This window comes from Neofelis nebulosa, chromosome 13 (assembly GCF_028018385.1).
Source record: "Neofelis nebulosa isolate mNeoNeb1 chromosome 13, mNeoNeb1.pri, whole genome shotgun sequence".
NCBI classification, from domain to species: domain Eukaryota; kingdom Metazoa; phylum Chordata; class Mammalia; order Carnivora; family Felidae; genus Neofelis; species Neofelis nebulosa.
This window is the reverse complement of record NC_080794.1, coordinates 82,282,881-82,307,828: the sequence shown is the minus strand read 5'-3', so window position 1 is coordinate 82,307,828 and position 24,948 is coordinate 82,282,881. Positions and strand designations below refer to the sequence as shown.

The window sequence follows — 24,948 nt, the reverse complement described above, 5'->3', positions numbered from 1 at the left end:
TTCAGAGCTGTTTCAGAGAGAACTAACAGGAGTAGCAGATGTGGGGCCTGGTGGGATGGGAGGCAGGAGGGAGAAGTGGGGGGCTTCGGGGCCGAGTTGGAGCTGAGTTGATGTCAGCCAGGGGCTGCTGGAGGGGAAGAGGGGGACGGGCACTTGCTTGTTTTGGGCGGCACCTCGGAAGACAAGGTCAGGTGATGTGCTCCCTCAGGCAGGTGGAAGGATGAACCTTCCAGCAGGGACTTGAGCGGCATTGATGTGGAGGGGGCAGGGAAAGCTGCAGAGGTGGGCCAAGCAGAGTATAGGGAAGGGACCACAAGAGCCAGGGGCGGGCTTCTGAGCATATTCGCAGATACGGGGGAGTGCGGAAGGAGGAGGTCCCAGAGAGGCAAGGCCTCCGCCACACCGCTCTGTTCTTAGGAACACTCACACACATGCACAAGCAGAAGACAGAACGACACAAGGGATGATTGACACTAAGCTATGTGTTAGGGGCTCTAGAAACAGAAGGTTCCCCTTTGTTTTCTTACATCCCCAGGCTTCCGTGTTGAGAACACCTGGTTAGGTGGCTTTTCTGTCTCTCACGCGTAGTCTGCTGCAGCTGAGGAGTAATGATTTCAGCTAGAAGGTCTTCCCGCTGGTACATTCGAGGTCCTGCCGAGTGGCAGCGGCCCGGAGCTAGGTGCTTTCTGTGCGCGTGCTCGTTATCATCAGTCCTGGTTTGCAGGCGGAGACACAGGAAGCGATCACACAATTTGTCAGTGGCAGAGTTGGAACTTAGGTCGGTTCTCAGCCTGTTCTTGCCTTTTCTTTTCTTTATTTTTAACGTTTGTTTATTTTGAGAGAGAGAGAGAGAGAGAGAGAGAGAGAGAGAGAGAGAGAACGAGAGCGGGGGAGGGGCAGAGAGCGTGAGAATCCCAAGCAGGCTCTGCGCCTACAGCGAGGAGCCCGATGGCCAGGCTCGAACTCACCAACCGTGAGATCATGACCTGAGCTGAAACCAGGAGAGGTGGACGCGTAACCGTCTGAGCCACCCAGGCGCCCCTGTTCTTGCCTTTTTCTGAAGAGCGCCCAGGGAGGGGACAGAGATGGGACCAGAGCTTTAATGCTAGGGTACCAGGAAGAGCTCAGGGACCAGCTGTGGGAATTGAAGCAGCCTCTGATGAGCAAGGTGGCTTCTTACCACTTTATAGGAGGAAGAGGGCTCTGCTGTTGTCAGGTCTCAGACGGAAACATTTTGGGGGCAGATGAGGTGTTCGGAACCGGAGATGACGCGTTCGTTTTACAGGCGACACCTCAGCAGGGTCACTCCTGATCTCAACGATGGTGATACAGGTCCGGCAAATCGCATTCATTCCTTCATTCCATGACCTCCTTGGGAGGCCCTCCCCACCTCCCAGTTCCCTTCCCGATACAGGGAGTACGAAACCTTCCCTCTGGGAGAATTTTCCCAGGAGTCTGGGTCCGTCGGCAGGGCCAGCTTGATGACGTGGTTTTCCTTAGAGCAGCGTGTGCAAGGAAGCCCTGAAGATCTTCAGAGATGCCAACCTCCTCCCGTGTTTCCAGAAGGCAGGAGGCCCACGGCCTGGATGACCAGTCATCGAGCACATGGACTCCTCGTTGTACGTGCGACAGGGGGGGTGCGTGCGGGCTGCTTTGATGTAACCTGTGGCGCCGGTTCCTGCTTCGTGGACACTAGATAATCTGATGGCGTGTGTGGGAAATGCTTTTGAACAGAGGGCCCGGTGTGGAAGTTTTTGCTCAAGCAGAGCTGCTGATGTCCAGGGACTTTATGCAGATGGCCCTGATCCCGTACCTGCATCCCAGTGTCCAGTGGAAATTTTGCTGTCGTGAACATAAGAGTTTGGTGCAGGTGTTGGGCCCAGGGAGAAAACCTTCCTTTTTATGTGCCCCCCCCCCCCTCCCTTTTGGAGAACATGATTCACTGACAGCCTGAAACATCAGGATCAAAAGGAGAGAGGGGTTGCTGGCAGAATAGGGGGTGGATATTGCCACTTGGGGTCCAAATCTTGGGTGATCACGGTGACTCCTGCTTCCCTGAGGGCATTCTTAGGCAGGTCACGATTTCTTTTTTAAATTTTTTTTTTTTTTTCAACGTTTTTTATTTATTTTTGGGACAGAGAGAGACAGAGCATGAACGGGGGAGGGGCAGAGAGAGAGGGAGACACAGAATCGGAAGCAGGCTCCAGGCTCCGAGCCATCAGCCCAGAACCTGACGCGGGGCTCGAACTCACGGACCGCGAGATCGTGACCTGGCTGAAGTCGGACGCTTAACCGACTGCGCCACCCAGGCGCCCCAGGCAGGTCACGATTTCTACGTTAGTATTTTCTCATGGGCAGCTGCATCATTTCTTTTCAGACTTGGAAAGCTGTTCCCCACGCATCTCAAAGATAGACCTAAATTATATGAGGGGTGTGCCTAAATATATAATTTTTAATGGTTACCATATTGGAAACATACGCCATTAGCCCATCTGATCATGAGGAATGTGAGCCAGTCCAGAATTTCTGGAACAGGCAGGCTACTGTGGCAGAGGTGCTATTAGTGGTTGTTATAGCCCCCGTGGAACCGACGGGGAGGTTTTAAGTGCTGACGTGTGTGTGTGTAAGACACCCCAACAATCGGCCGGGAAGGGAACCGCGGCCTCTCGGCCTGTTTACGTATCTGTGGCTCATCGCTCCGACTTCTTTGTGTCCCCCGTTTTTATGTTGGCCGTATTTCTCGAGGCAGAGAACTTTCATCTTTATATCGCGCAGAGTGTTTGTCTCTCCCTCCTGCCTCTTAAAGTACAAGTAGTACCTACGCCTTATAAGGTCTCCGTTTCATGACAGGATTTTTGTCTTGTGCAAGTCCCTTCTTGCAAAGGGGAAGCTCTCAGGATGTCTGAGACGGAACAGCCCGCTCTCTGCCGCCCCTGCCTTCACTGTCTGTGCGTCTGCGGGACCCCCCCCCCCCCGCCCCCCTCCGTGGGTAGGGCCCACGGGGCGGGGGCGGTCATTTCTGACTTCCTTGTGGGGACCCCGGTACCTTTGTGTCTTTCTGTTGGTGAGATCTGGTGCCAGGCAGAATGATCTGGGCCTTCGGCCCCTCCGGGTTACTGAAAAGCTGTGCTGCAATGCCCGACGTCTCGACTGCCCAGCCTCCCTCAAGTCCAGCTTGTAAAAATGCTTCAGGACAGCGGTGTGTATGAGGGGGGTTGGTATTCCAATTCCCATGGACAGAAAATTGGGTATCGGCCAGTTAAAACTTCGTACTGGGACCGTGGCGTGGCCGCTTCAGGCCATCTTAAAGAGCGGGAGGGTGAGTCGAGGCTAACCGGAACAGACAGGCTCAGCCGCCACTTACCGCCGTGTGTGTTGCGCACTGTGACATTGCAGTGACATTTGCAGTTTTACTTTGTGCGCTGCTGTCTCAGGACCTTGGCAGGCCCACAGCAGTGATATCTGTTCCTCTGGTACAGGGTGGTGGAGGGAGGGCAGCACCAGGAAGCCCGAGGCTGGTGGACTGCTCTGCTCCCAGTGCTGGTGTGACGGTTCCCGTGGGAGCGCCGAGCTGCGACAAGAGGCACACGTTTGTGTCCCCGCAGCCCGCGTCCTGCCACCCGCCCGGCCTCTGCTCCAGCTCCAGGCCCCGGGTGGGGGGACGGTCTGTTTCCCGAGTTCTCTCTCTCTTTCTCCCTTTCTGATCCTTTCTGGAGGAATGCGTTTGGGGCTCAGATGCCCCTGACTTTCTGACCGGGAGCATCTTCGGGGGCCGTGTCGCAGGGGCCCCGCCACACTGCATCCTCGAAGCCGGGGTTCCTGCCTCTTAGCTGCGAGCATCTTGACATTTAGAAAGGCGCCGTCCCGAGGAAACCCCAGAAAAGGCTTTACCTTGTGAAGTGCGACGTCATCGTCCCGCCGGCCTTCGCCGCTTTGTTGGCCCCGGACCGTGTCAACCTGCCGTCCACCCTCCAGCAGGCGATCGGACGGGGCGAGCCGCGGGCTTCCCATCTGTTCCCTGTTTGCATTTGGGCGCCATTTCAAAAACCACACGGGAAAGTTTATCGGCAAACATTATAAAAAGTGACAGTCTGGAGTGCTGCTATGGCTGGTCTGGCAACATAAAGCGTTACCTGAAATAGCTTACTGTTCCAAACTCCCTCCCTGCTTCAGCTGTCCCGAGACGGCCCTGCTGGTGACACGGGGCAGGGACCCAGGGACATGTGCGTTGAAGTCGCATAAGTCACGGCCCTTCTGGACTTTGACAGGCTGTCCCCTCCCCGGCTCTGGGCGCATACAGGCCAGGGTTTGCTTCCCTGTGCTTGTTTACCCGGAGGTGAACACCTGCGGCTTGCAGCCAGTGACGTTGGCATGATGTCACTCTGAGAGGTCATGATCCCCGCCCTCACCTGCTGAGGGCTATCCCCCCGCCTCAGTGTCCTTCTCTTCCCAGATGAGGCCCCTCTGCTGCCCACGGCGGGGACCGCACAGGCTGCATGCCGGGGACGGGCTACAGGAGTGCCCGTTGTCTCATTCTTTTAATATCCACGTAGTCACTTGGATAGTAAGAAAAAAAGCTGTGTGATCACTCTCTGCTGGTACTTCTCGGCCTTCGAAACCCCCGGGGAGCAAGTCGAAGTTGATGCACCCACCGTGTGCATGTGACGCGTAGAAACCAGCATGGTGAGCCCTCCAAGGGACCGGGGTCACCTCGCCCGCTTCTCCCCTTGGCCGTTTTAGGTCTCCGTGACAATGTCGGACGCTGGCGTGTGTGTGTGTGTGTGTGTGTGTGTGTGTGTGTTTTCCCACTTTGAATTACTGTTATGAAAGATGGACGGAATTTTGTGTCTGTCTGTGGACGTCTCTGAAAGAATGTCTGGTGTGGAGCAGAGTGGCTTCTGGAACCTTCCTCCGTTGTGAAGGTTGGACTGGGCGCTCCCTGTGGATTTCTCCCCCGCTCTGCGTAAGAAAGGTTAAAAGTAAGCTGTAGCACCAGAAAACAAAACAAAACAAATCCAGGAAACATTAATATGACTATAAAAGGTATTGTTTAAATCTCCTGGGGAATACTTTGCCCTGTGTCAACGGTCCTGCTTTACAGAGCAGGCCGTGCAGCCTGCTGGAGCAGGGGTGAGGGTAGGGAGGGGGTGGAGGCACCGGGCCCTGTCAGTGGAAGCAGATCCACCGGGGAGCAGCGCCGGTGCGTCATCGCTGGTGTCAGAGGACTTAGCAGATCTTCTTGGCTCCCCACCGAACGGTGTGAGGGAGATACCTGTGCAGGTGTGTGCGCGGCACTCACGGGGCATGTTTGCAGGGCGCGGGCAAGACAGTCACCTGTCACCTGTAGCATTCAGACGCAGAAGAGAAACCCAAGCCGGGAGTGGCCTCCTGGGGACGGGCGGGGACAGGGTGGCCTCCACTGAGCCAGCTGTTTGGGTTCCAGGCAAAGCGCCCATGTCCTTGGCACCTTGTGCCCAGGTATGTTTGATGCAGGAACCCACAGGCTGGGCGGGGGTGCGCCTGGGCGGTGTGGCAGTGGACCGTGTGGCATCCCTTCCCCCTGCCCCCAACTGTCTTCCTTCTCTGTTTTTCCCCAAACGCTTCCTCAGTCCTCTCCTTGTTTTCAAAAAAATTTTAACATAGCCTTGTTTACTTGGAGGGTGCAAGCAGGGGAGGGGCAGAGAGAGGGCTCTGTGCTGACAGGCTGACAGCAGCGAGCTGGACGTGGGGCTCGAACCCATGAACCACGAACCCACGACCTGAACTGAAGTCGGATGCTCAACTCACTGAGCCACCCAGGTGCCCCTGTTTGTTTGTTTGTTTGTTTGTTTATTTATTTATTTATTTTTAACGTTTTTTATTTATTTTTGGGACAGAGAGAGACAGAGCATGAACGGGGGAGGGGCAGAGAGAGAGGGAGACACAGAATCGGAAACAGGCTCCAGGCTCCGAGCCATCAGCCCAGAGCCCGACGCGGGGCTCGAACTCACGGACCGCGAGATCGTGACCTGGCTGAAGTCGGACGCTTAACCGACTGCGCCACCCAGGCGCCCCCCTGTTTATTTATTTTTGAGAAAGAGGGAGAGAGCGCATGAGCGTGGGAGCGAGGGAGGGGCAGAGACAGAGAGACAGAGACAAAGAGACAGAGACAGAGAGAGAGAGAGAGAGAGAGAGAGAGAGAGAGAGAGAGAGAATATCCCAGTCAGGCTCCATGCTGTCAGTGTAGAGCTCGACACGGGGCTCGAACTCTCCAACTGCATGATCATGACTGGAGCCGAAATCAAGAGTCAGGTGCTTAAGTCCCTGGGCCACCGAGGCACCCCCTCTCCTTTTCGTTCACCCATTTGCCCTTCTCCCCGAGCCACGCCTACAGTCTGAGTGTGAACACCGCATTGCTGGGCTTTGCTGAAGTTGCCACAAACCCCCAGTGACCCGGTGAGCCTTTTGTGAACCGATCCGTTAGGTGCGGGTTCGTTCAGGCTTGAAGTCAGGTGGCCTAATTGTAATGGATGAACACCATTAGTGATGTATTCTGGAGAGTTCTTTTACTGTCCTTGAAGCTTATCCTCTAACTGGAAAACGGGTGACAGTTTTGACCTGGTTTTACCGGAGAGAAGGACCACGTTGAGCAGAAGTCCTCTTATGGGCCCGGTGAGATGGGAGCCTGTCCGTAACATTGACCTGCATCTGTGGAGATACTGATCCAGACGCTCTCTGAGTATCCTCTGAAGATAGTGATGCCAGAGGCGTGGTGAGCGTCGTCAGCCTCGAAGGACGGCGGTAGTGACGGTCACGGGCCCGACAGGTTATAGATTGGACGCCGAGGTTCCTGTTGGTTGGCTCATCGGATCCTCACAAGCAATGCCGTGTCATTTCGGCATTCTTGCTCCTCAGTGGGGGAGGGACCAGGGTGGAGAGGTGAAGCAGGAACGGAGTGGAGCGGGGCTCAGGGGACCATCCTTTTCTTGCGCACGACGGCACATTTATCGTCAGCTCCTGTGTGTCCGGCCCCACACAAGACGCGGTCCCTGCCCTTGAGGCCTCAGTGGGCCACGTTCCTCTTTTACCTCCAACCAGCAGGTGGTGGTGTCTTTGTGACGTTGGTCCGGGCACCCCTGGCTTCCGCGAGACCCAGTGGTTTACCTATTTGAGGTGAAGCCAGATATTCTCAGCGAAAATGCGTTCCTTTAAGAACAGGGAAATCGTAACTCTACCTTTGTCAGGAGAGAGAGGTTTTTGCGTCCTAATTGCAAGTATCTTGCTTATCTTTTTTTTTTTTTTTTTTTTTTTTTTAAAGCAGTCTCCATACATTCTCTTGCCTGCATGAAATAGGGACATGGCTCTCCTGATGGGAGGGGCCAGGGCAGAGGCAGGCTGGCTACGCGTCTCCCTGAGAGGGTGAAGATCCGCAGTTCGGGGTCCAGCCACTCCTGCGTAGACCTCTCTTGATGTCTGGTCCTGGCTCAGAGGAAAGCAGATTCTGTAGTATTCTCGGTACCTTGCTGACGATGCCGTGTGGTCCCGATAAATATTATTTTGTGACCCAGGCTAATCCACGATAAATTCACTCTTAACATTGTGGGTGCTGTTTCGGTAATTACTGGTTGGTTATATGGGACCCAAATGCCATCTGATCCTTGCTTTAACCAGCTGTGAAAGGGACTCGGCCAGGTGTCCTGTGGGGCACCATCACTTCCGATGGGACTCCAAGCCGCTGGAAATGGGGCAAGGTCCGTGATCCGGGGTCACGCTGAATTCCTTTTTTCTCTTCCTTCCCCTCTTTCCCACATTTTTCTTCCTTTTCTCTGTCCTGCGCTGGCTTCAGAGTTCCGGATATTTCTAGGAGTCCCTCAATTCAGGTGCATTTGGACCTCAGCAAGCTCAGGAGGCGTGTGGCCTGAGGAACCTTCCAGCTGAGGTCCCGGCGACATCTTTCAGACATCACTTTGCCCTTCAACTCCTCAGAGCAGCCTTCTCTGAACATCCCGTACAACGGGGGTTGGCAAACTTTTCGTAAAGGGCGAGGCTTTGCAGAGGACGTAGGGTGTCCGTTCCAGCCGCTCAGCCCTGCCATTGTGACACAACAGCAGCCCCAGACAACACTTAAGGAGCAAACGGGGCTGCGTGCCAGGAAAACGGTGTTTACAAAAACGGGCAATGGCTGGGTTTGGCCCGGGGGCCGTGGTTTGCCAGCTCCTGCTCTAGAGAGAGCCCTCCCCCTCTGTCTTGTTTGTACCGCTGTCTTGCTGTATTTGGCTTCCTGACAAGACCGCCTCCCGTACTTTATACATTTTTTGTAGGCTTTTTGTTTATTGTCGGTCATCTCCACTGTAATTAAAGTTCCACCAGTGAGGCAGGGATTTTACTGTTCCCTGTTGCTCCCTGAGCATCTAGAACAAAGCGTGGCCCGTAGGAGGGGTCTCATAGATGTAGAATGAGAAAGACAAAACTTACTCGGGAAGCGTAGCCTGCGAATTGGGGTTTTCTGCCCTCGTTTCAGGGTGTGTGTGTCCATGTTAAATCAGACTCTTACTTTCTTCTTCTATCTTGTTGTTGTTGTTGTTGCTGTTGTGGTGGTGGTTCTCTATGTCCCGTTCAACGTCTGGGCTCTTCTTGGCATGTATGCCTTTGAAGGTGCCCCTTTGGGGAGCCCTGGCCCTCCCATGTTGGCTGTTGGTGGTGGTGGTGAGGATTTCTAGAACCAGATGCACACGGCCCTCACTGTGCCTTCAGCAGTGGGACTAAGGCATGGAGTGACTTTATTCCATTGTCATGTGGGAGATTTGTCCAGACTGCACTCAGAAGGACAAAACAGTTGCCTTGTGATGCTGCCCAGATTTGGAGCTATCCCAGCACTGGGAAGCTTGATGTTTCCTGGGCCTGGGACTCTGGGTACCATTCACAGTTCCCATTGTGATGGATGAAAGCCCATTCATGGGTCCTCGTGGGTCCCGGCCAGTGGCTCCGGGTGCTCCCCTTGTAGGCCTGTGGCTCCCTCTCGCTGTGCTTGTACAGGTTGCCCGAGTCCCCTCTTGCCCTGAGGATTTGGGGACCACAGTCATGTTCAGCACGGGCCCCTGCCATGTGTGTGTTGCTTGGGGCAAGAGGGACACCCAAGGAGACCTGAACCCTCCATCTACATCTTTGCTGTCCCCCTGGGCGACAGGACACATCCATGAGCTACGTGCTGCTTCCCCAGAAGCTGGCTCAGCGGACAGGTGAACGAGGAGGGGAGATCCGCTCTACCCCCGGGGGACCGATGGCAAGCTCATATCCAGCTGGATGATTTGGGCCTTGAAGGATGAGTTGGGTTAACGGGGAGGCGAGGGAGGGAGGAGTACCTCTAAAGGAGTTAAAGGCCAAGGCCCCGAGGAGGCTGGAGCGCAGGGTGTGCGGTGGGTGCTGGTGGGCAGGGAGGGACCCAGCTGTGAACATGTCAGAGGGTCAGGTGCTCAGCTGCCTCATTTCCAGATCTGTCTAGGTACGATACAGAGACCTCCTCTTGGTTTTCTGGGGCATTTTGTTCTTTTTGGTGTTAAGAAAAACAGCGTGTTCCAGCTTACCCAGCACAGTATTAAGTCTCCAGGCCAGCAAAGTGATCTGAGCCTGAGAGTTTTGTACAAGGACCCATTAGCGTCCCTTGAGTTTGGGCATTTCATTTTAAGAAGCTCGGCATTGTGACAACAGGCAAAGTCTAGCGCAAATGGGGTGTGTGTGTGTGTGTGTGTGTGTGTGTGTGTGTGTGTGTATGTGTGTGTGTAAAGGTGTAGACACAGCCATGCAGTCGCATTGAATAAAAAAATTGTAAAACACACGTCCTTACAAGTCAAAAATGCCACAAGAATAGAATTCCCCACATGTGACCCTTGTAAGCAGGCTTTGGATTGGTAACAGACTGCAAAGTTTTCTCACATTATCCTTCCACGCTGGGTTTCGGGTGTGTGTTTACGGCCCTACAGCTTGTGGAGACAAAGTGGGGCCGCTTCTATTGGGCACTTGCTCTGGTCGATGTCTCAGACACTCCGTCTGCTCTGTGCACGGCTTCCTGGGTGCGGGCGGAAGCTGACGCCTGCTGGGGCCCTTTGCAGACCAAGAACCGCCTCTCCTAGGAATAAACGGGCCGCCACTGACCTTTGTTGGACGTTCTCTCCTTTTCCTCCTTCCCATCTGTCTCCATCTTCTCTCTCCCACCTTTCTGCAGAGCCGCCAACCAAATACCAAATCTCCCAACCTGAAGTTTACGTGGCCGCGCCCGGGGAGTCGCTAGAATTGCGCTGTCCGTTGAGAGATGCCACCATGATCAGTTGGACTAAGGATGGGGTACACTTGGGGCCCAACAATAGGACAGTGCTTATTGGGGAGTACTTGCAGATAAAAGGTGCCACGCCTAGAGACTCCGGCCTCTATGCTTGCACGGCGGCTAGGCCGGTAGACAGCGAGGCTGTCTACTTCATGGTCAATGTCACAGGTGAGTCGGCCTGCGAGCCCTCCGCTCTCTCTTCTCTGTAGCCGTTTTCTGGGTGAAATTGTACTGGACAAGGGAACTCCTAGTGGGATCTGCTAATTGGATGCCACGCACAGAGCTCCCTAATTTGTTATTGATCTGTTTTTGAAGTTCTTCCACGGGGACCGGCTCTGCCAGAGGGGCTGGTCGTTAAAAATGACAGGATTCTCATGTGCAAGGTAGCATTTTTCTTTTAAGACAGCATGCTTTTATAGAAGTAGAAAACACATCTCACCGCCCCCCCCCCCCATACTGTTTGTATCTTTGGCCGTTAGAATACAGGGTTGCAATTTGATATGGAAGATTTCGGGTTCCTTTTATTAAAACTCGAGTTTCTCTCCTTGATTTTTCTCCCGTGCAGCGAGGGGGAACTAGATGGAGGCCCCCTTTCTGGCCAAGTCTAAAGATTTGCTTTCAGAAGTTAGTAAATTCTGCCGGGGACTAATTCCCTTCTTGAAGGGGATCCTGACAACTGAAAGGTGGTGTTGGAAAGAATCTTTGGATAATAACGCAATCGGTCAATTTGCCGGGGCCTTGAATACTGTTGGAAGCTTAAAATCCAGTTTTAATATATCCAACTTGACAGTATGTTTAAAAAACGTGAAAGCAGAAAGCACTGGGAATCCTAATACAGACCAACTGTCCTCATGGAGAGAAAATTGAAGCCCTGAAAACCATCTTCACTAAACAAGATCTCAGACTTTTTGCGGGGGCTCCTGGGTTGTGGCATTCCCTGTCCAGAAGGACTAAGTTGTACGCGATTACAGCCTTTTGCTTTGCAAAAACACAACCATGGATATATTCTTTTGAATACAGATGCCATCTCATCCGGAGATGATGAGGACGACACGGAAGGCTCCGAGGATTTTGTCAGTGAGAACAATAACAAGAGTAAGTAATGGCCGTCTCGGAAGGTCCCCGAGAGAGCAGAGCCTGGTGGGAAGTCCGGACTCTAACCTGCCGTCTTGTCCACTCTTCAGAACGCTGTGCCCTGCGGCCCTTGACCTTTCTCTGCTGTGTCTCCTCTCCTGGCTTTCTAATCTGAGAATAAACCAGTGTTCCTGTATACCCTTCTCTACCGTTTGTCCTTTCTTATTGTGTCACAAGTCACTCTTTCTCGAAAGCAGTTCCCAGTTTTCTGTCCTCGAATTTCGTTTCCTCTTCGGTTTCTCACTGTTCGGAGGCGTGATACGAGTAGAAAACACATACCACCCTGGTCTTCTTTGTAACCTCTGATGGTGCTTGGCTTAACTCAGTGGTTCTCAGCCGGGGTGGGGGTGGGGGGGGGATTCTCCTGCTTCTGACTCCCCTGGGGGACATTGGACAACACTTGGTGGTCTCAGTAGGGGGAGGAAGAATGCCAGTGACATCCAGTGGGCAGAAGCGAGGGGTACTGCTAGGAAACATCCTGCAATGTACAGGACAGCCCTTAACAAAGAAGGATCTGGTCTAAAATATCAGTAGGGCTGAGGTTGAGAAACTGGGGCCTTTTTTTTTTTTTTTTTAACATTTATTTATTTTTGAGAGATAGAGAGACAGAGCGTGAGTGGAGGAGGGGCAGAGAGAGGGGGAGACACAGGATCCGAAGCAGGCTCCAGGCTCCAAGCTGTCGGCACAGAGCCTGAGGCGGGGCTCGAACTCACGGACTGCGAGATCACGACCTAAGCCGAAGTCGGACGCTTAACCCACTGAGCCCCCCCCAGGCGCCTCGAGAAACCGTGACCTTTTCAGACATTGCCGCATGCTGAGAGGAAATAAGGGAAGGGGGCCTTGCTTTGTAGACAGTGACAGAGCAGGGAGCCAGCAAGTGCTGTTTGCTTTTCAAAGGCTGTTAACACAGAACAGTGACACGTGGGAGAACCTGGGTGAAGAAGAACTCGGCCTCTCTTACTCTGACACCTCTAAGTGGAGGTGACCCTGGGCAAGTAATTTAACTTCTCTGCCTCGGCTTCTTCAACTGTAAAATGGGAATAATCACATCTCGTGGGGTTGTTACGAGGATCAGACAAGTTTGCGTTTGTAGGGCGCTCAGAAAAGTGTGGGTCGCGATGTTCAATACAAAAGATAAAATGTAGCATTAGTTATATTTCCAGTAACATGGCTTGAATGTTCCCCAAGTGCTTGTACATTAGTTGCTGGCGTTCTTTGCTTAGGTGTTCTATTCTGCATGTTTTCAAAAGGACCTTAGTTTAATAAATTCTTACAAGGCTTAAATAATAAGTTAGTTATGAAAATAGGCAGGGCTTTTGAAGACAAGAAGAGAAAATGGATACTGTTAGGGACCTGGGATAATGTGTCAAATGGGGAATTGCATTTGTTCCAGTCTCCTAGCAGCGTAGGCAAAAAGGGAAACATTTATAGTTTTCATTGTTTTGGCAAGAGAAGGCTTGGGTTCTGGACCACGAGCATCAGCATCGTCTAAGAACGTACTAGAAATGAAAAGGCCAAAGCCCCACCCCAGACCCCGGAACTGGAAACTCCGGGGATGATTCTCATGTGCGCTGAAGAATGAAAAGCACCGACTTCGGGATTCACACCTTGAGATCTGCCTTGAGCCGTGTGCGCTCTTGTTTATAAAACTGTGGGTGAGTGAAACTGTCTTCTGCTGTGATTTGTACCAACCTTCTTGGGAAGTTATTATGGTTATTTTTTTAATAACGCATCACTGGGACATCGGAAGACATCACTCCTTGTTAGTTCTTTGGCTCTGGCCGGGAAGGCAGTGGATGACCCTGCTTTGGAGGTGTGGCTTTGGGCAGGTTCGGTGCCGGTTGCTGGCTCGGGCAGTGCCCCCAACGACCCCATAAGCTGGAGGGAGCTATTATTCCTGTTTTCTTGATTGGAAACTCACGATTCGGTGAGCAAAAGGCAAAGCCGCCATTCGCTTGCAGGCCTGTGGTGTGTTGAATCACGGCACCCCCCTGCCAGTCCCCAGGGTGACGATGGGGGGGTGGGGGTGCAGGGAGGATGCCGGCACTGTTGTGGACGGCTCTCAGGTGGGGCCCACGTGTGGGATGTCCAAATCTGGCAGCACCCGGGTTGTGCTGGCCGGCCTGGAACCTGCCTCGTCCTGGTGAACAGAACCACGTCTGAGAGCCTGTTCCCAGGAATATTGGGAAGCCGTAAAATGTAACAGCAAGGTATGGGTTACGTAACAAGTAGACTGAGTGAACTGAGTGAACTTTCTGGTGATTGCGAGGGATTACCTGCCATGGACCTCCAGGGTTTCGTCCCCCGAACGCTGGTCCCAACCGCCCGGTGCCTGCGCAGACGGGCCAGGGAGCGGAGCGCACTTAACGAATGCCATGCCTTCACCCTGTGGCCAGCGTTCTTTGTAATTAGCTCTCGAATGACACCACGTCTGCCCTGCAGTGGGTGCTCTGCGGTGATTAAGGGCTGGTGTTAGCTGTACCAGGGAGACACTGCTGTCGGGAGCTGCCTCTGTTTGGTGCCTGTGAAACATTAGACACGATTTAAAGTGATAGCAGCTCTTAGCTGGCTACTTGGCCTCTGCCATCTGTTAGTGTGATTAGGCTGGTCTGATTCACAGGTGCAGCCTGGGGCAGTGGAGATTAAGCAGCTGTGGCCTGTGTGGACAGAGGAATGCCACGGCCGGGGTAATTGGCAAGGCGGGGAAGGGGATGTTGCCATTAAAACAATTTTTTGCCACCTCCAGTGTCAAATGCCTGACCTGATTAATAGGAAAAATTATAGAAGCGCCGAATTCCATGCGTTTTCAGGCACCTGGAAAACACCCGTGGGTCCAGATTGATTCCTTCGGTGCCTTCTGATTGTCTGGAGACGTCACTGGGGTGTGTTTGAAAGCTCCTCTTCGGTGAAGTTCACAGACGATGCTCCGGTGACCCTGTGCTGACAGTGACATTTCTGGACTTTTCTAAGTTTTTTGTTTTGTTTTTGTTTTTGTTTTTTTTTTTTTTGGTGGTTAGCTGTGAGAAGGCAAGCTTTTATCTGCGTGGTAGAGTTCCGAAAGTATGTACAGACTACAGAAAGCATGGCAGTCCAATACAGGGACAAAAATAAGTCCAAAATTAAGGCAGGATTGTTGGCTATGGGCCATGAAAGTAGGTCTGGTCTGATTTTTAGAGGGCTGTTTTGCCGTATTCGGGTTGGCCTTAACGCTTACACCATTGGTACACGACCCAGCTCAAAGGTGGGCTCCCCCATAGGGGGTTTCCTTATCGCTTCACGTGTTCTATTCCCTCGCATCTCAGCATCACGATGCATCTCAGACCTGCCTTTCCTGGTAGACCACTGTTGGAGGCAAGGACTGGCCTCGATGCTGAGCGAATGTTTTTTGGAATTAATAGTCCTCTCCATCTTTTACTGGCGCTTTACAAACAGAGTAATGCTCAGGTCTGGTCTGTACCTTAAGAGAAGAAGCTGGTGCTTCTCAAAGTATATCCCGTGGAACCCTAGTCCAAGGGCTGTGTGCCAAGAATGAGTTGTATTTTGAAATGAGTTTGAAAGATACCTCTTACTCTCTGACCCTTTCTTAGCGACTTACCCCGGTGCACCAGCAGAATACGTTCTCTCCAACGTTCTATAGTAAAACATCTGTTTAATTTCGGCTTTTCCCAGGGTTTTCCAAACGCATTGACCGTTAAGACCCTTTTTAAAATACAGCACTTTACTAACATCCTGTTGCACATGTTTTGAAAATCCCTGCAATGGGCTGATTTGATTGACCTGACTTTGCTTTTGCCTTTTAAGTCAAGCCCTTCCATCACAGATGTCAAGGGCATTCTCGGGTCATATTTTAGCAGCTGACTAACTGATGACCTCACACCTTACCCGCGCTTGACTGTTGCCCTGCGCGGAACAATTCTGTGATGTCATTACAAGCCTAGCTGCCAGGAAATAATGCTTCTTGCATATGCCCTTTAGTGAAACAGACTTTCTCCGGACAGAAAGTTGCAATTTCAAATGCTAATTTTTGAAATGCATCCAGGTTGAAGGTTTTGAAGGCTCCAGAGTTTATACTTTAGCATTGGAAAGCATAACTTAATTAGCCCTTGCCTCCCCTCGGTACGAGGTACCTTTACGGGTTATCTGGCAGCAGATGAGTAGACCTTTTTTTCCCAGGTGTCCCTTTCTTTCCCAGGTGATTTTTATTACCTCAAGCTTGTGTTTCAGCGATTCATGTTTCTGAAGAGTTTCTTGGGAAACCACGATTGACAAAGTTCAGGTTGACTGCTGAACTAGAAGGAATTGATAGCAGGGCAGCTTCATCAAGATCTGTGCTCCAGGAGTGGTCCTTTGGTTTTCATTCCTGTTGAGACCTGCAGGTGCCTGTACTCCTGTGTCAGGGAGAAAGGCAGTTGGCAATTGTCTTTGGAACTGGCTAGGGAAAATGAAGGGACTTGGCCTGGGATTCCACGCTCCTTTCGTTGCTTAACCTGCTGATAATAACAGTTTATAGTCACCTTTGGTCTAATTGGGCCTTTTACTTGGTAGGGGTTGTAGCTAAGTTCGTAAATGTGTTGGTTTCTTAGTTGGGTTACGCAGTTTCCAGGAATTGAAAGTTATAGTAACAATAATAAAAAAAAACAAAAAACAAAAAACAAAACAAAAAAAAACCCCCAAAGCACACAGTCTTCCTGAACTTTTTTTTTTTTTTTTTTTTTTTTTTTTTTTTTGGGACATTTCTTTGTAATGGAAACCTCATCCTAAATTGGTTTGGGTGTTTTTTTTCGCAAAAGCCAGGGATGGCGTTCTATCTGGAAGGTTGGATTGAATTATCTCTTTCTTGGCCTCCCGTGTGGGCAACCAGCATAACCAACAACTGGAGAGTTTTCTTTTGAAGGCAGATCCTAGGAGCTCCCACGGGGCAGCTGGTTGCCCAGTGGACTCAGGCATTTCAAAGGTGGGTCATTTGTCTGTTTGCTTTAATGGGTTTCTTATCGATGCTTCAACCGATCGGCAAGGTGTTGTTTTTAATGAGATTCTCAAATAAAACCCGCCGCCCCCATAATCACACATTCACTCACATCTCCATATTTTGTTGGATTTGTTTTCTCTTAGTTTATGCAGAACTGAAAACACGAACCTCAGTCTACTGTATGGTTGAGCTCAGAGACCTCTTCCCACCCCCACCCAGTCAGGGTCAAAGCATTCAAATGTCCTGATTAGTGATATTTTTAAAGGCCCTAATTATAGACTTAAGACAGAGGCCTTAGTGGGGCTTTAGGGAGTTTGTGAGACTTAATCTAGGAGCTGAAACAGGCTCTGTTTTTTTATTTTTGCATCAATAAAAATACAGTTGGCAGTCATTAGCGTCCGCAGCTCACATAAATCTTGAACTTTTGACTTAATTACCATGGGAGAGTTCAAAGGGCAGCCTGGAGTGGTTGAAAGAGCACAGCCCAGGGAGCTGGAGTCCTGGGTCTAGCCTCAGCCTGGCCTTGGCCATGCAGCCTTGATCAGATCACTTAACCTTTCTGGATGACATTGATCACGTCAGCCGTTGGACCAGATGGTCACCGAGGCCTTTTGGTACAGTGGTAATAGGATTCCGTGTTTTTCCTTTAAACTGTTGGGCTGTGTTCTCTTTTTGATTTCAGAAAGAGAGGAGACTATAGACCTTAGCCATCTGTATTGAGATACATACTGGGGCATGGAAAGGGCTTCTGTGGGGGCAGCCCATGTTTTTTCATTACGTTATCATAAAAACCCTCTAATCCTACCATTTGTTGACACAATCAATATCTGCCTGGAATACCTGGACAGAATGTTAGAATAGGGAGGGCCCTTATCAGAACACTCAGTTCACCTCCCTCATTTTATAGCTCAAGCTTTTAACACTTGTTCCTCTGGTACATTCTTCCATCCATCCATCTATCCATCCGTCCATGTAATAAACACTTGAGTGCCTACTCCATAGGCTAAAGATGACTTACACTGTTCCCTTCAGATGCTCTACTCTTACTGGTCAGCAGACATCGAATGGAATAAATTTCAGTATGGGGACACCTTGGTGATGGAACCATATGTAAATGACAAGCCCAGTGAAGGAATTTGATCAGTCTGTGCTGTGGGATGGAGGTAGTATGTTGAAGGAACTTTGAGGGAAGTTTTTGTGGGGTTATACATGTCTTTTTAACCAGTACATCTAAAGAGACTACTGCTGTATTAAAAGTATAATTCTATTTACTTAGACTCATCACTGGTATATAATAACTGTTTCAGCATAGAAAATGATAATGAGTAGGTACCCCGTTACGATGGATTTTTCTTATTTTTTAAATTTGGCTGGGTTTTACTGTTCTTACTGTTTAGTGACTCAGCATCATTCTTTAGCTACGTGTTACATCAGAAGGTCTGAGAATGTCCGAGCAGATGGGACGAACCTGTCACGAAGGTCACCTTGTTTACTTCCAATTTAGTATATTTCATTTTTTTATGCCATCCAAGATTTCCACAGTTCCTTTTCTATTAATTGACTTGAAACTCACTCCTCCTGCCTCCCTAAGATTATGCTAGGGAAGATACATTAAGTGGATACTCAGACCCTTCTTCGAAACAACGTGATGGAGACTTGGCTTATAGTTTTCCTCTTTTATCAAGTTGTTGAGGAAACATTTGTACCGAGCACCTACTATGTGTTCTCTTTTGTAGATCGTTAATTTGTTAAGTGAGTTCCTCCTCTGCGTGTTCACCAGCCATGGTATGAAAAGAGGCCTCCTTAGGTAGAAAAGCTTGCTTCGGAGCCTGGTCCTGGTCTCTCACCAGCTGCATTGTCGTTCTTGGGGTGTGGGGCGGGGATGGTGGCTGGCACTTCCATGTGTCCAGACTGCAAAAATGGCAGGAGATAACAAATAGAGTTTGCAGAAGACATGAGGCCACCGATGAAGGAGGCGCAACGGGGCTAGTCCTACAGTACCATTATTTTTCTAGACCTTCCAGGTTCTCCCGTCTTCACGTAAAACTAGTTTCTTTCAGGAGGAGCCATTATAAAATACGAAAATAATCCCTCCCCTCTAGCGTCATGCTCATTAAAAACAATTCATGAGCTCAAAATCTTAAAGAAAAGCCTAGTCACAGAAGGGTGTTGTCCTGTATGATGTTAGCACTCACTCAGAGTGGGACTGGGCAGAGCACTGGGGTGGCCCATCGCTGCCACACAGAGGACCTTGAAAACTTGGCTCGATGGCCTTTCTGTGGAGTCACTATTTACAGGTATTCAGGAAAAGGGAAAGTTGCAAATGTGGGTTTCCAGTGATAGCCACAGAGGCGATCTGTTTCTGCTTTGTTGATACGATTTTACGGTGCCCTGCCCACCTGGGATCCCAGTGACTTCAGGTGACAAGTATGGTGCCCATAACCCTGCCTCATGGCTGTGTGTCTATTTCGCACGAGCAGGTTTCATAGGTGCAGTTTTGACGATTGAAATTTTGCCCCAGGGAAGTGGCTTCCTGCCAGAAATTCCAGCAAAATTCTTTCACCCTTGTCCTTAAATCATCCCTTAGGTGCCAAGACGAAGGTGCTGGTTGCCAGTGTGCTGTTGCCACAGGCCATGACCGTACAGACTCATGTGGTTTGGGGTGATCCCTGCGTGGGTTACGGTCTCCCTGACAGCTTAGCCCAGTGAGAGAGGAACAGAGCAACATTCCTAGTTCCTTAAACTAAATCCTCCCCCCCACTTTTTTTTTTTTTTTAACATTTTAGGGAACGTAAAAATCATGCCTAATGGAATGTAAGCACGTATCTGGTGATTTCTTTTCTGTAAAAAAGAAAAGACATTCCAGAGGATCAGCTCAGCCGTAATCGATGCTATCTGAAAGAGTCACTACATTAATATTTAGCTAATTCGTATGAATAGGCTATTGTGTTTACTTACACAAATGACATGAGTACGGACACCTGACAGCATGAGGTATGCTTTTCATTTAGGTCAGATTTATAAAAGTCTTTGTGTAGCAACAAAGCTCATTATTTATTTTGTGCTCTTAATGGTTTCTTTTCAGTGGCTGTGGCTGTGGCTGGATTTTTCTAAGTAGAAGCTTTTAGAATGAAAGATTATTGAAATTGTTCCAGTGTATGCCAGGCCCTGGGAGTCTTGTGATGAATGGTAATCAGATACTCCCTGGTGAACCCTCAGGAGACTGGGTGTGTTTAGGGGCATTTGACACCCAAAGCCACATGGCTAGCAAGTTGTCTACTCATCGCAGATACAGCTGATTTCAGAGGAAAGAGTGGAGCCCCGTTCTTTCACCCTTGGCTCTCCCTCCCCGCCCCCACCCCCACCCCAACCCTCAGGCCTTTCTTTCCCTGGCATGCAGGACTGACCACCTCAGTTTTGCCTTGCTTGCACTATCTTCTTGGCACATCGTGTAGACTCCTGTCTGTATCCCACCACCTTGACATTTAGATAAACAAGGAGAAAGAAGGTACAGCATGCCCTTGTTAAGAAATCTCCGCTCCACCTTTTATAGCCAGGTTTCGAGAGCAAGGGTGAGGCAAACAGGGGTAGGTAGTTTATCCAAATTCCTAATTGTGCCACGAAACTCTGGCTAAGTGAAGGGGTTTGTTGTCACCCCTTAGGAGCGAGCTGTGTCATCCACAGAATAGAGGGAGGGGGCTTGTAAATCTGTATCAGAGACCAACCCCCTGCCTGGGCCCTTTTGCCTCTGGTTTGTGGAGTGGGTGTGCTCCTTCTCAGCCTAACCCTCAGCAGCAGTAAACACAGTTAGGAATCAGTCTCGTAGAATTTCAGTGTTCTAGGATGTTCTAGGATGCCCAAGGCCCCGTGGATGGATGCTTCGGGAGAATTTTGGCTACCAGTTTGCGAAGACAGAAACATACGTGTGAAACGTGAAATAGCTGTGCAAGGTTTCAGTGGAACTTTCGGGCAGTGATGTAGAAGGCAGTGTGCCTTCGGGCCAGCCTGGCTATCCTGGACTCTGGTCTTCGACATCAGAGTGGTTGAAAAGGATGGATTCCAACCCCTTGGAGAAGCTGGTTCTTAACTAGCCGTGGACAGCAGGGGCAAAGATTCTGGAATCAGACTGCCTTGGCTCAAATGTACCTGTATCTCTCTCTAGCTTTGTAGCTTTTCTGTGCCTCAGTTTCTTCATCTCTAAACAGGGATTGTGATAATGCCTCTCTCATTGGATTGGTGTCAGGATTAATAGGTTAAACACGTAAGAGCTTTTAGAGCTGTGTTTGGTAAACACAAAGCACTCAGTCAGTGCTCGGTAGCCGTCGTTGTTGGCCGGCATGAAGAATTATGGCGGCATCCTGGATTGATGCCGTGGTTCTGATTTAGATCAAATGCCCTTCATCTGGCAGCTTAAAAAGTTGTGTCTTCTTTTGAGTTTAAAGGGTCACCTGTTTGTATCCATGACTTTGAGGGCCATTCAGAGGGCTTCATTTTACACAACGTATAATCTGTAGCCTCCTAGTAAGTTTTTTTCTGCTCAGACACGGTAGTAGAATTATGGCATTCACAACCGCCGGAAACTCTTTCCTCCATTTAAAAAATTAAAACAATAGGGGCGCCTGGGTGGCTCAGTCGGTTGAGCGTCCGGCTTCAACTCAGGTCACGATGTCACCACTCGTGAGTTCGAGCCCCGCATCGGGCTCTGTGCGGACAGCTCAGGGCCTGGAGCCTCCTTCGAATCTGTGTCTCCTTCTCTCTCTGCCCCTCCCCTGTGCGCCCCCTCTCCCTCTCTCTCCCTCTCTCTCTCTCTCTCTCTCTCAAATATAAAAATAAATAAAAATTTTTAATAAAAAAATAAAAACAAAAATTAAAACATAGTGCGAGGGCTTTTTGATTTGTCACATCAAGTGCTGCGAAGTTAATGCTGTGTCCCTGAAAAATTTACCCTATTAGGATGGTAAGTTATCTCCTTGGTGAGCCTTTAAAGCTTCGGTGGCTAAGTTGACGTGGCTTCGAGCACACCTTGCTTGTGTGTGTATGCGATCGTTTGCTAGGTGTGGTGATCTAAAAGGATCCATTCTGGAGGACTCCGCTGCTGCGGTTGTGTGTGTTGTCGCTATCTAGGTAAAGTAGCATTTAAAAGCATGATTCAACATGAATTTATATTCTGGCGCTAAGAACAAGGGAGAGAAGGTACCTCAAACACGTTCCCCCCCCCCCCCCCCCCCTTAAGAAAGAGAAACTAGCAAGAAGTTCATCTCCAGGGACCTTCTGCTAGGCCATCTGCTAGACTTCAGAACAGTTTTCTCCTCATGTAAATATTACCCAGAGATTTTGAAAATGTCAGATCGTTCACATGCAAAGTCAAATTCTCTTCCGTGTCATGGAAATGAAGCTCTCCCTTTCCATACGTTATAACGTTGTTTTCCACAACAGGAGCGCCATACTGGACTAACACAGAAAAGATGGAAAAGCGACTGCACGCTGTCCCTGCAGCCAACACAGTCAAGTTTCGCTGTCCAGCTGGGGGGAATCCAACACCAACTATGAGGTGGCTGAAAAACGGAAAGGAATTTAAGCAGGAACATCGCATTGGAGGCTATAAGGTAAAATCAGGTTTCCAAAATGCTCTATTTCTTACATTTTTGTTAATCCATTTTTAAGTAGTTGAAAGGTAGGAACCTTCAGAAGGGATATTTAAAAAAAAAATGAAAAATCAGTAATTATCATAATTGGTCATTTCCACACTTGACATTTGAAAAGTTTTCCTGGGCTTACATGTTACTTTATTTATCTATCTTTTAATGTTTATTTATTTTTGAGAGAGAGAGAGCACAAGCAGGGGAGGAGCAGAAAGAGAGGGAGACACAGAATCTGAAACAGGCTCCAGGCTCTGAGCTGTCCGCACAGAGCCCGACGCGGGGCTCGAACCCACGAACCTCAAGATCATGACCTGAACTGAAGTGGGACACTTAACCTTAAGACTGAGCCATCCAGGCGTCCCTGGGCTCACGTGTGCTTTCAAAGCATAATTCCCATTTCTATTGTTCTTTTTTTTTTTTTTTTAATGTTTATTTATTTTTGAGACAGAGAGAGACAGAGCATGAACAGGGGAGGTTCAGAGAGAGAGGGGGACACAGAATCGGAAGCAGGCTCCAGGCTCAGAGGTGTCAGCACAGAGCCCGACGCGGGGCTCGAACTCACGGACCGCGAGATCGTGACCTGGCTGAAGTCGGACGCTCAACCGACTGAGCCACCCAGGCGCCCCATTTTTTTTTTTTAATGTTTATCTTGAGAGAGAGCATGAGTGGGGAAGAGGGGCAGAGAGGGAGAGAGACCATCCCAAGCAGGCTCTGAGCTGTCAGCACAAAGCCCAACGCAGGGCTCGATCTCATGAACTGTGAGATCACGACCTGAGCCAAAATCAAGAGTCGGACACTCAACCGATTGAGCCACCCAGGCACCCTTACGTTGTTCTTTATGTGAGAAGAGTTTAATAACAGAAGGGTGGGAAGTTGAGAGTCTGTTTCCTATATGCTGTATTGTCTAGAACACTAAAACTGGAGCAGCATTGGAGAAGCAAACTTGTACTTGCCCTGTTTGGACAGGATTGTAGGATGGGGGTGGACTTGGCTTAGACGCTGGAGTATGAAATAGTACTTATTAAGAGAGAATGCTTCCGTGGTGAGAGAGGCAATCTCTCCATCCTCTGTCTTCACGGCCCTGGAGAGCCCATCACAGAATGTGGTGATGAGTAATCTCCTCACTCAGGCAGGGGTGAGGGGTGGAGGGGGAGGTGGAAATTGACCACCGTCTCCCTGAAAAGGCCTGTAGATGCCTATTCGGGCTTTTGTTCGTCCATTCAGCAGACGCCGATGAGCACAGTGTTTGGCAGGCACCGTCCTAGGCGCTGGACAGAGCACGGCCCTAGCTCGCAGGGGTTCCTCGTCTGGTAGGGAAGGTGGATGAGAAAGCCACAGCCTGGATGGGCTGAAGTCAGAAGAGCATGTTGTCGTGTGGATGTGCAGGGGGAGATGATGTGGGCTCTTTGGGAGGGCTACGGATAATGGAGGTCAGGAAAAGATTCTGGGCTGAGTTTGAAGGAAGGGTGTCTCAGGAAGAGAGACATGGGATGTCTAAGTTATTTAGTCTGGAAGGGGAGGCCTGGAGGAATTTAATTTAGTATATGAGGAAGACTTGGGGAACCTTACTGTGACATTCTTTGGTGTGTTTGGAAAGCCTGAACGGGTGCATTAGTTACCTATTACCGTGTAACAAATTATCCCAAGACCAGTGACTTTAAACAACATTTTTATTTAAAAAAAATTTTTTTAACGTTATATTTATTTTTAAGGGGAGGTGGGGAGAGACACAGAATCCAAAGCAGGCTCCAGGCTCCGAGCCACCAGTACAGAGCCCAATGCAGGGCTTGGACTCATGAACCACGAGTCATGACCTGAGCCAAAGTCGGACGCTTAACCGACTGAGCCACCCAGGCACCTCTAAACAGCATGTATTATTTCACAGTTTCTGTGGGTCAGGAATCCAGGTGTGGCTTAGCCGGGCCTTTCACCTCAAGGCCTCTCGCAGGATTGCGACTAAGGTTTGAGTCTGGAAGTCTGATTTGTAGGGTCAGCTGGGGAAGGACCTGCTTCCAGACTCCTTCCCGTGGTTCTTGGATTCACTTCTTTGCAGGTTGTTGGGCCGAAAGCCTCATTTCCTTCCTGGCTGCGGGCTGGAGGCTGCCCTCAGTTCCTCACTCGCCCCATGGGCCTCTTAGTACGGCAGCTCTGCCTCAGGGAGAGCAGACAAGGAGAGGTAGCGTGTGAAGAAGATGGAAGTCACAGCCTTTTGTAACCTAATCATGGAAGTGACATCCTACCACTTTGGCTGTTTTGTGTTATTAAGTAAATCATTAGGGGAGGAGATTAAATCCCCAAGGGCATGAATATCAGGAGACCTGGGGAATCACTGGGAGCCATCTTGGAAACCTGCAAGGGGGATAAAGTAGAGGATGCTCTAGCCTGCATCCCAGCTTGTTAGGAACCAGGTAGAATAGGACTTCCTGGTGGCAGGAGTGAGATACCGGGAAAAGTCAGGACTTTCTGCTGTATACCTGTGTCTAACACACCAGTGTCCCTTGAGAGGGTACTTGAGTCCTGACCCGTCACTGCTGTGGTTAAGTGGACCTCCTCTCCCCACAAAGTGCTCCGGGGGCCTCTTCTGAAATACCGTACACAATTCTCACCTTGAAAGGATTGTCTTCTTCAAAAATTTGTGACTTTTAACATTTAGACACAGCTGGAAGCCTGGGCGGCTCAGTTGGTTGAGTGCCCAACTGTGGCTCGGGTCATGATCTCATGGGTCATGAGTGGGAGCCCCGCATCGGGTACTCTGCTCTCGGTGCAGAGCCTGCTTTGGATCCTATGGCGCCCCGTCTGTCTCTGCTCCTCCCCTGCTCACGCACACACACTCTCTCCCTCTCAAATATAAACAAACATTTAAAAAAAAAAAAGTAACTAGATGCTCAATCCCAGAGGATAAT

General features: G+C 50.1%; 1 protein-coding gene across 10 annotated transcripts in view; it reads left to right on the top strand.

Moving 5' to 3' along the window:
* Positions 1–24,948, top strand: part of FGFR2 (fibroblast growth factor receptor 2) — a 105,958-nt gene that overhangs the window by 14,897 nt on the left and 66,113 nt on the right. For 5 of the 10 annotated variants that reach the window (XM_058697961.1, XM_058697959.1, XM_058697960.1 and 2 more), the window contains exons 2-4: positions 10,202–10,468; positions 11,321–11,395; positions 21,840–22,009. In XM_058697961.1, coding sequence (XP_058553944.1) covers positions 10,202–10,468; positions 11,321–11,395; positions 21,840–22,009 — 512 coding nt within the window. The remainder of the gene's footprint in view (positions 1–10,201; positions 10,469–11,320; positions 11,396–21,839; positions 22,010–24,948) is intronic. The other 5 variants (XM_058697967.1, XM_058697966.1, XM_058697965.1 and 2 more) reach the window with 2 other exon arrangements.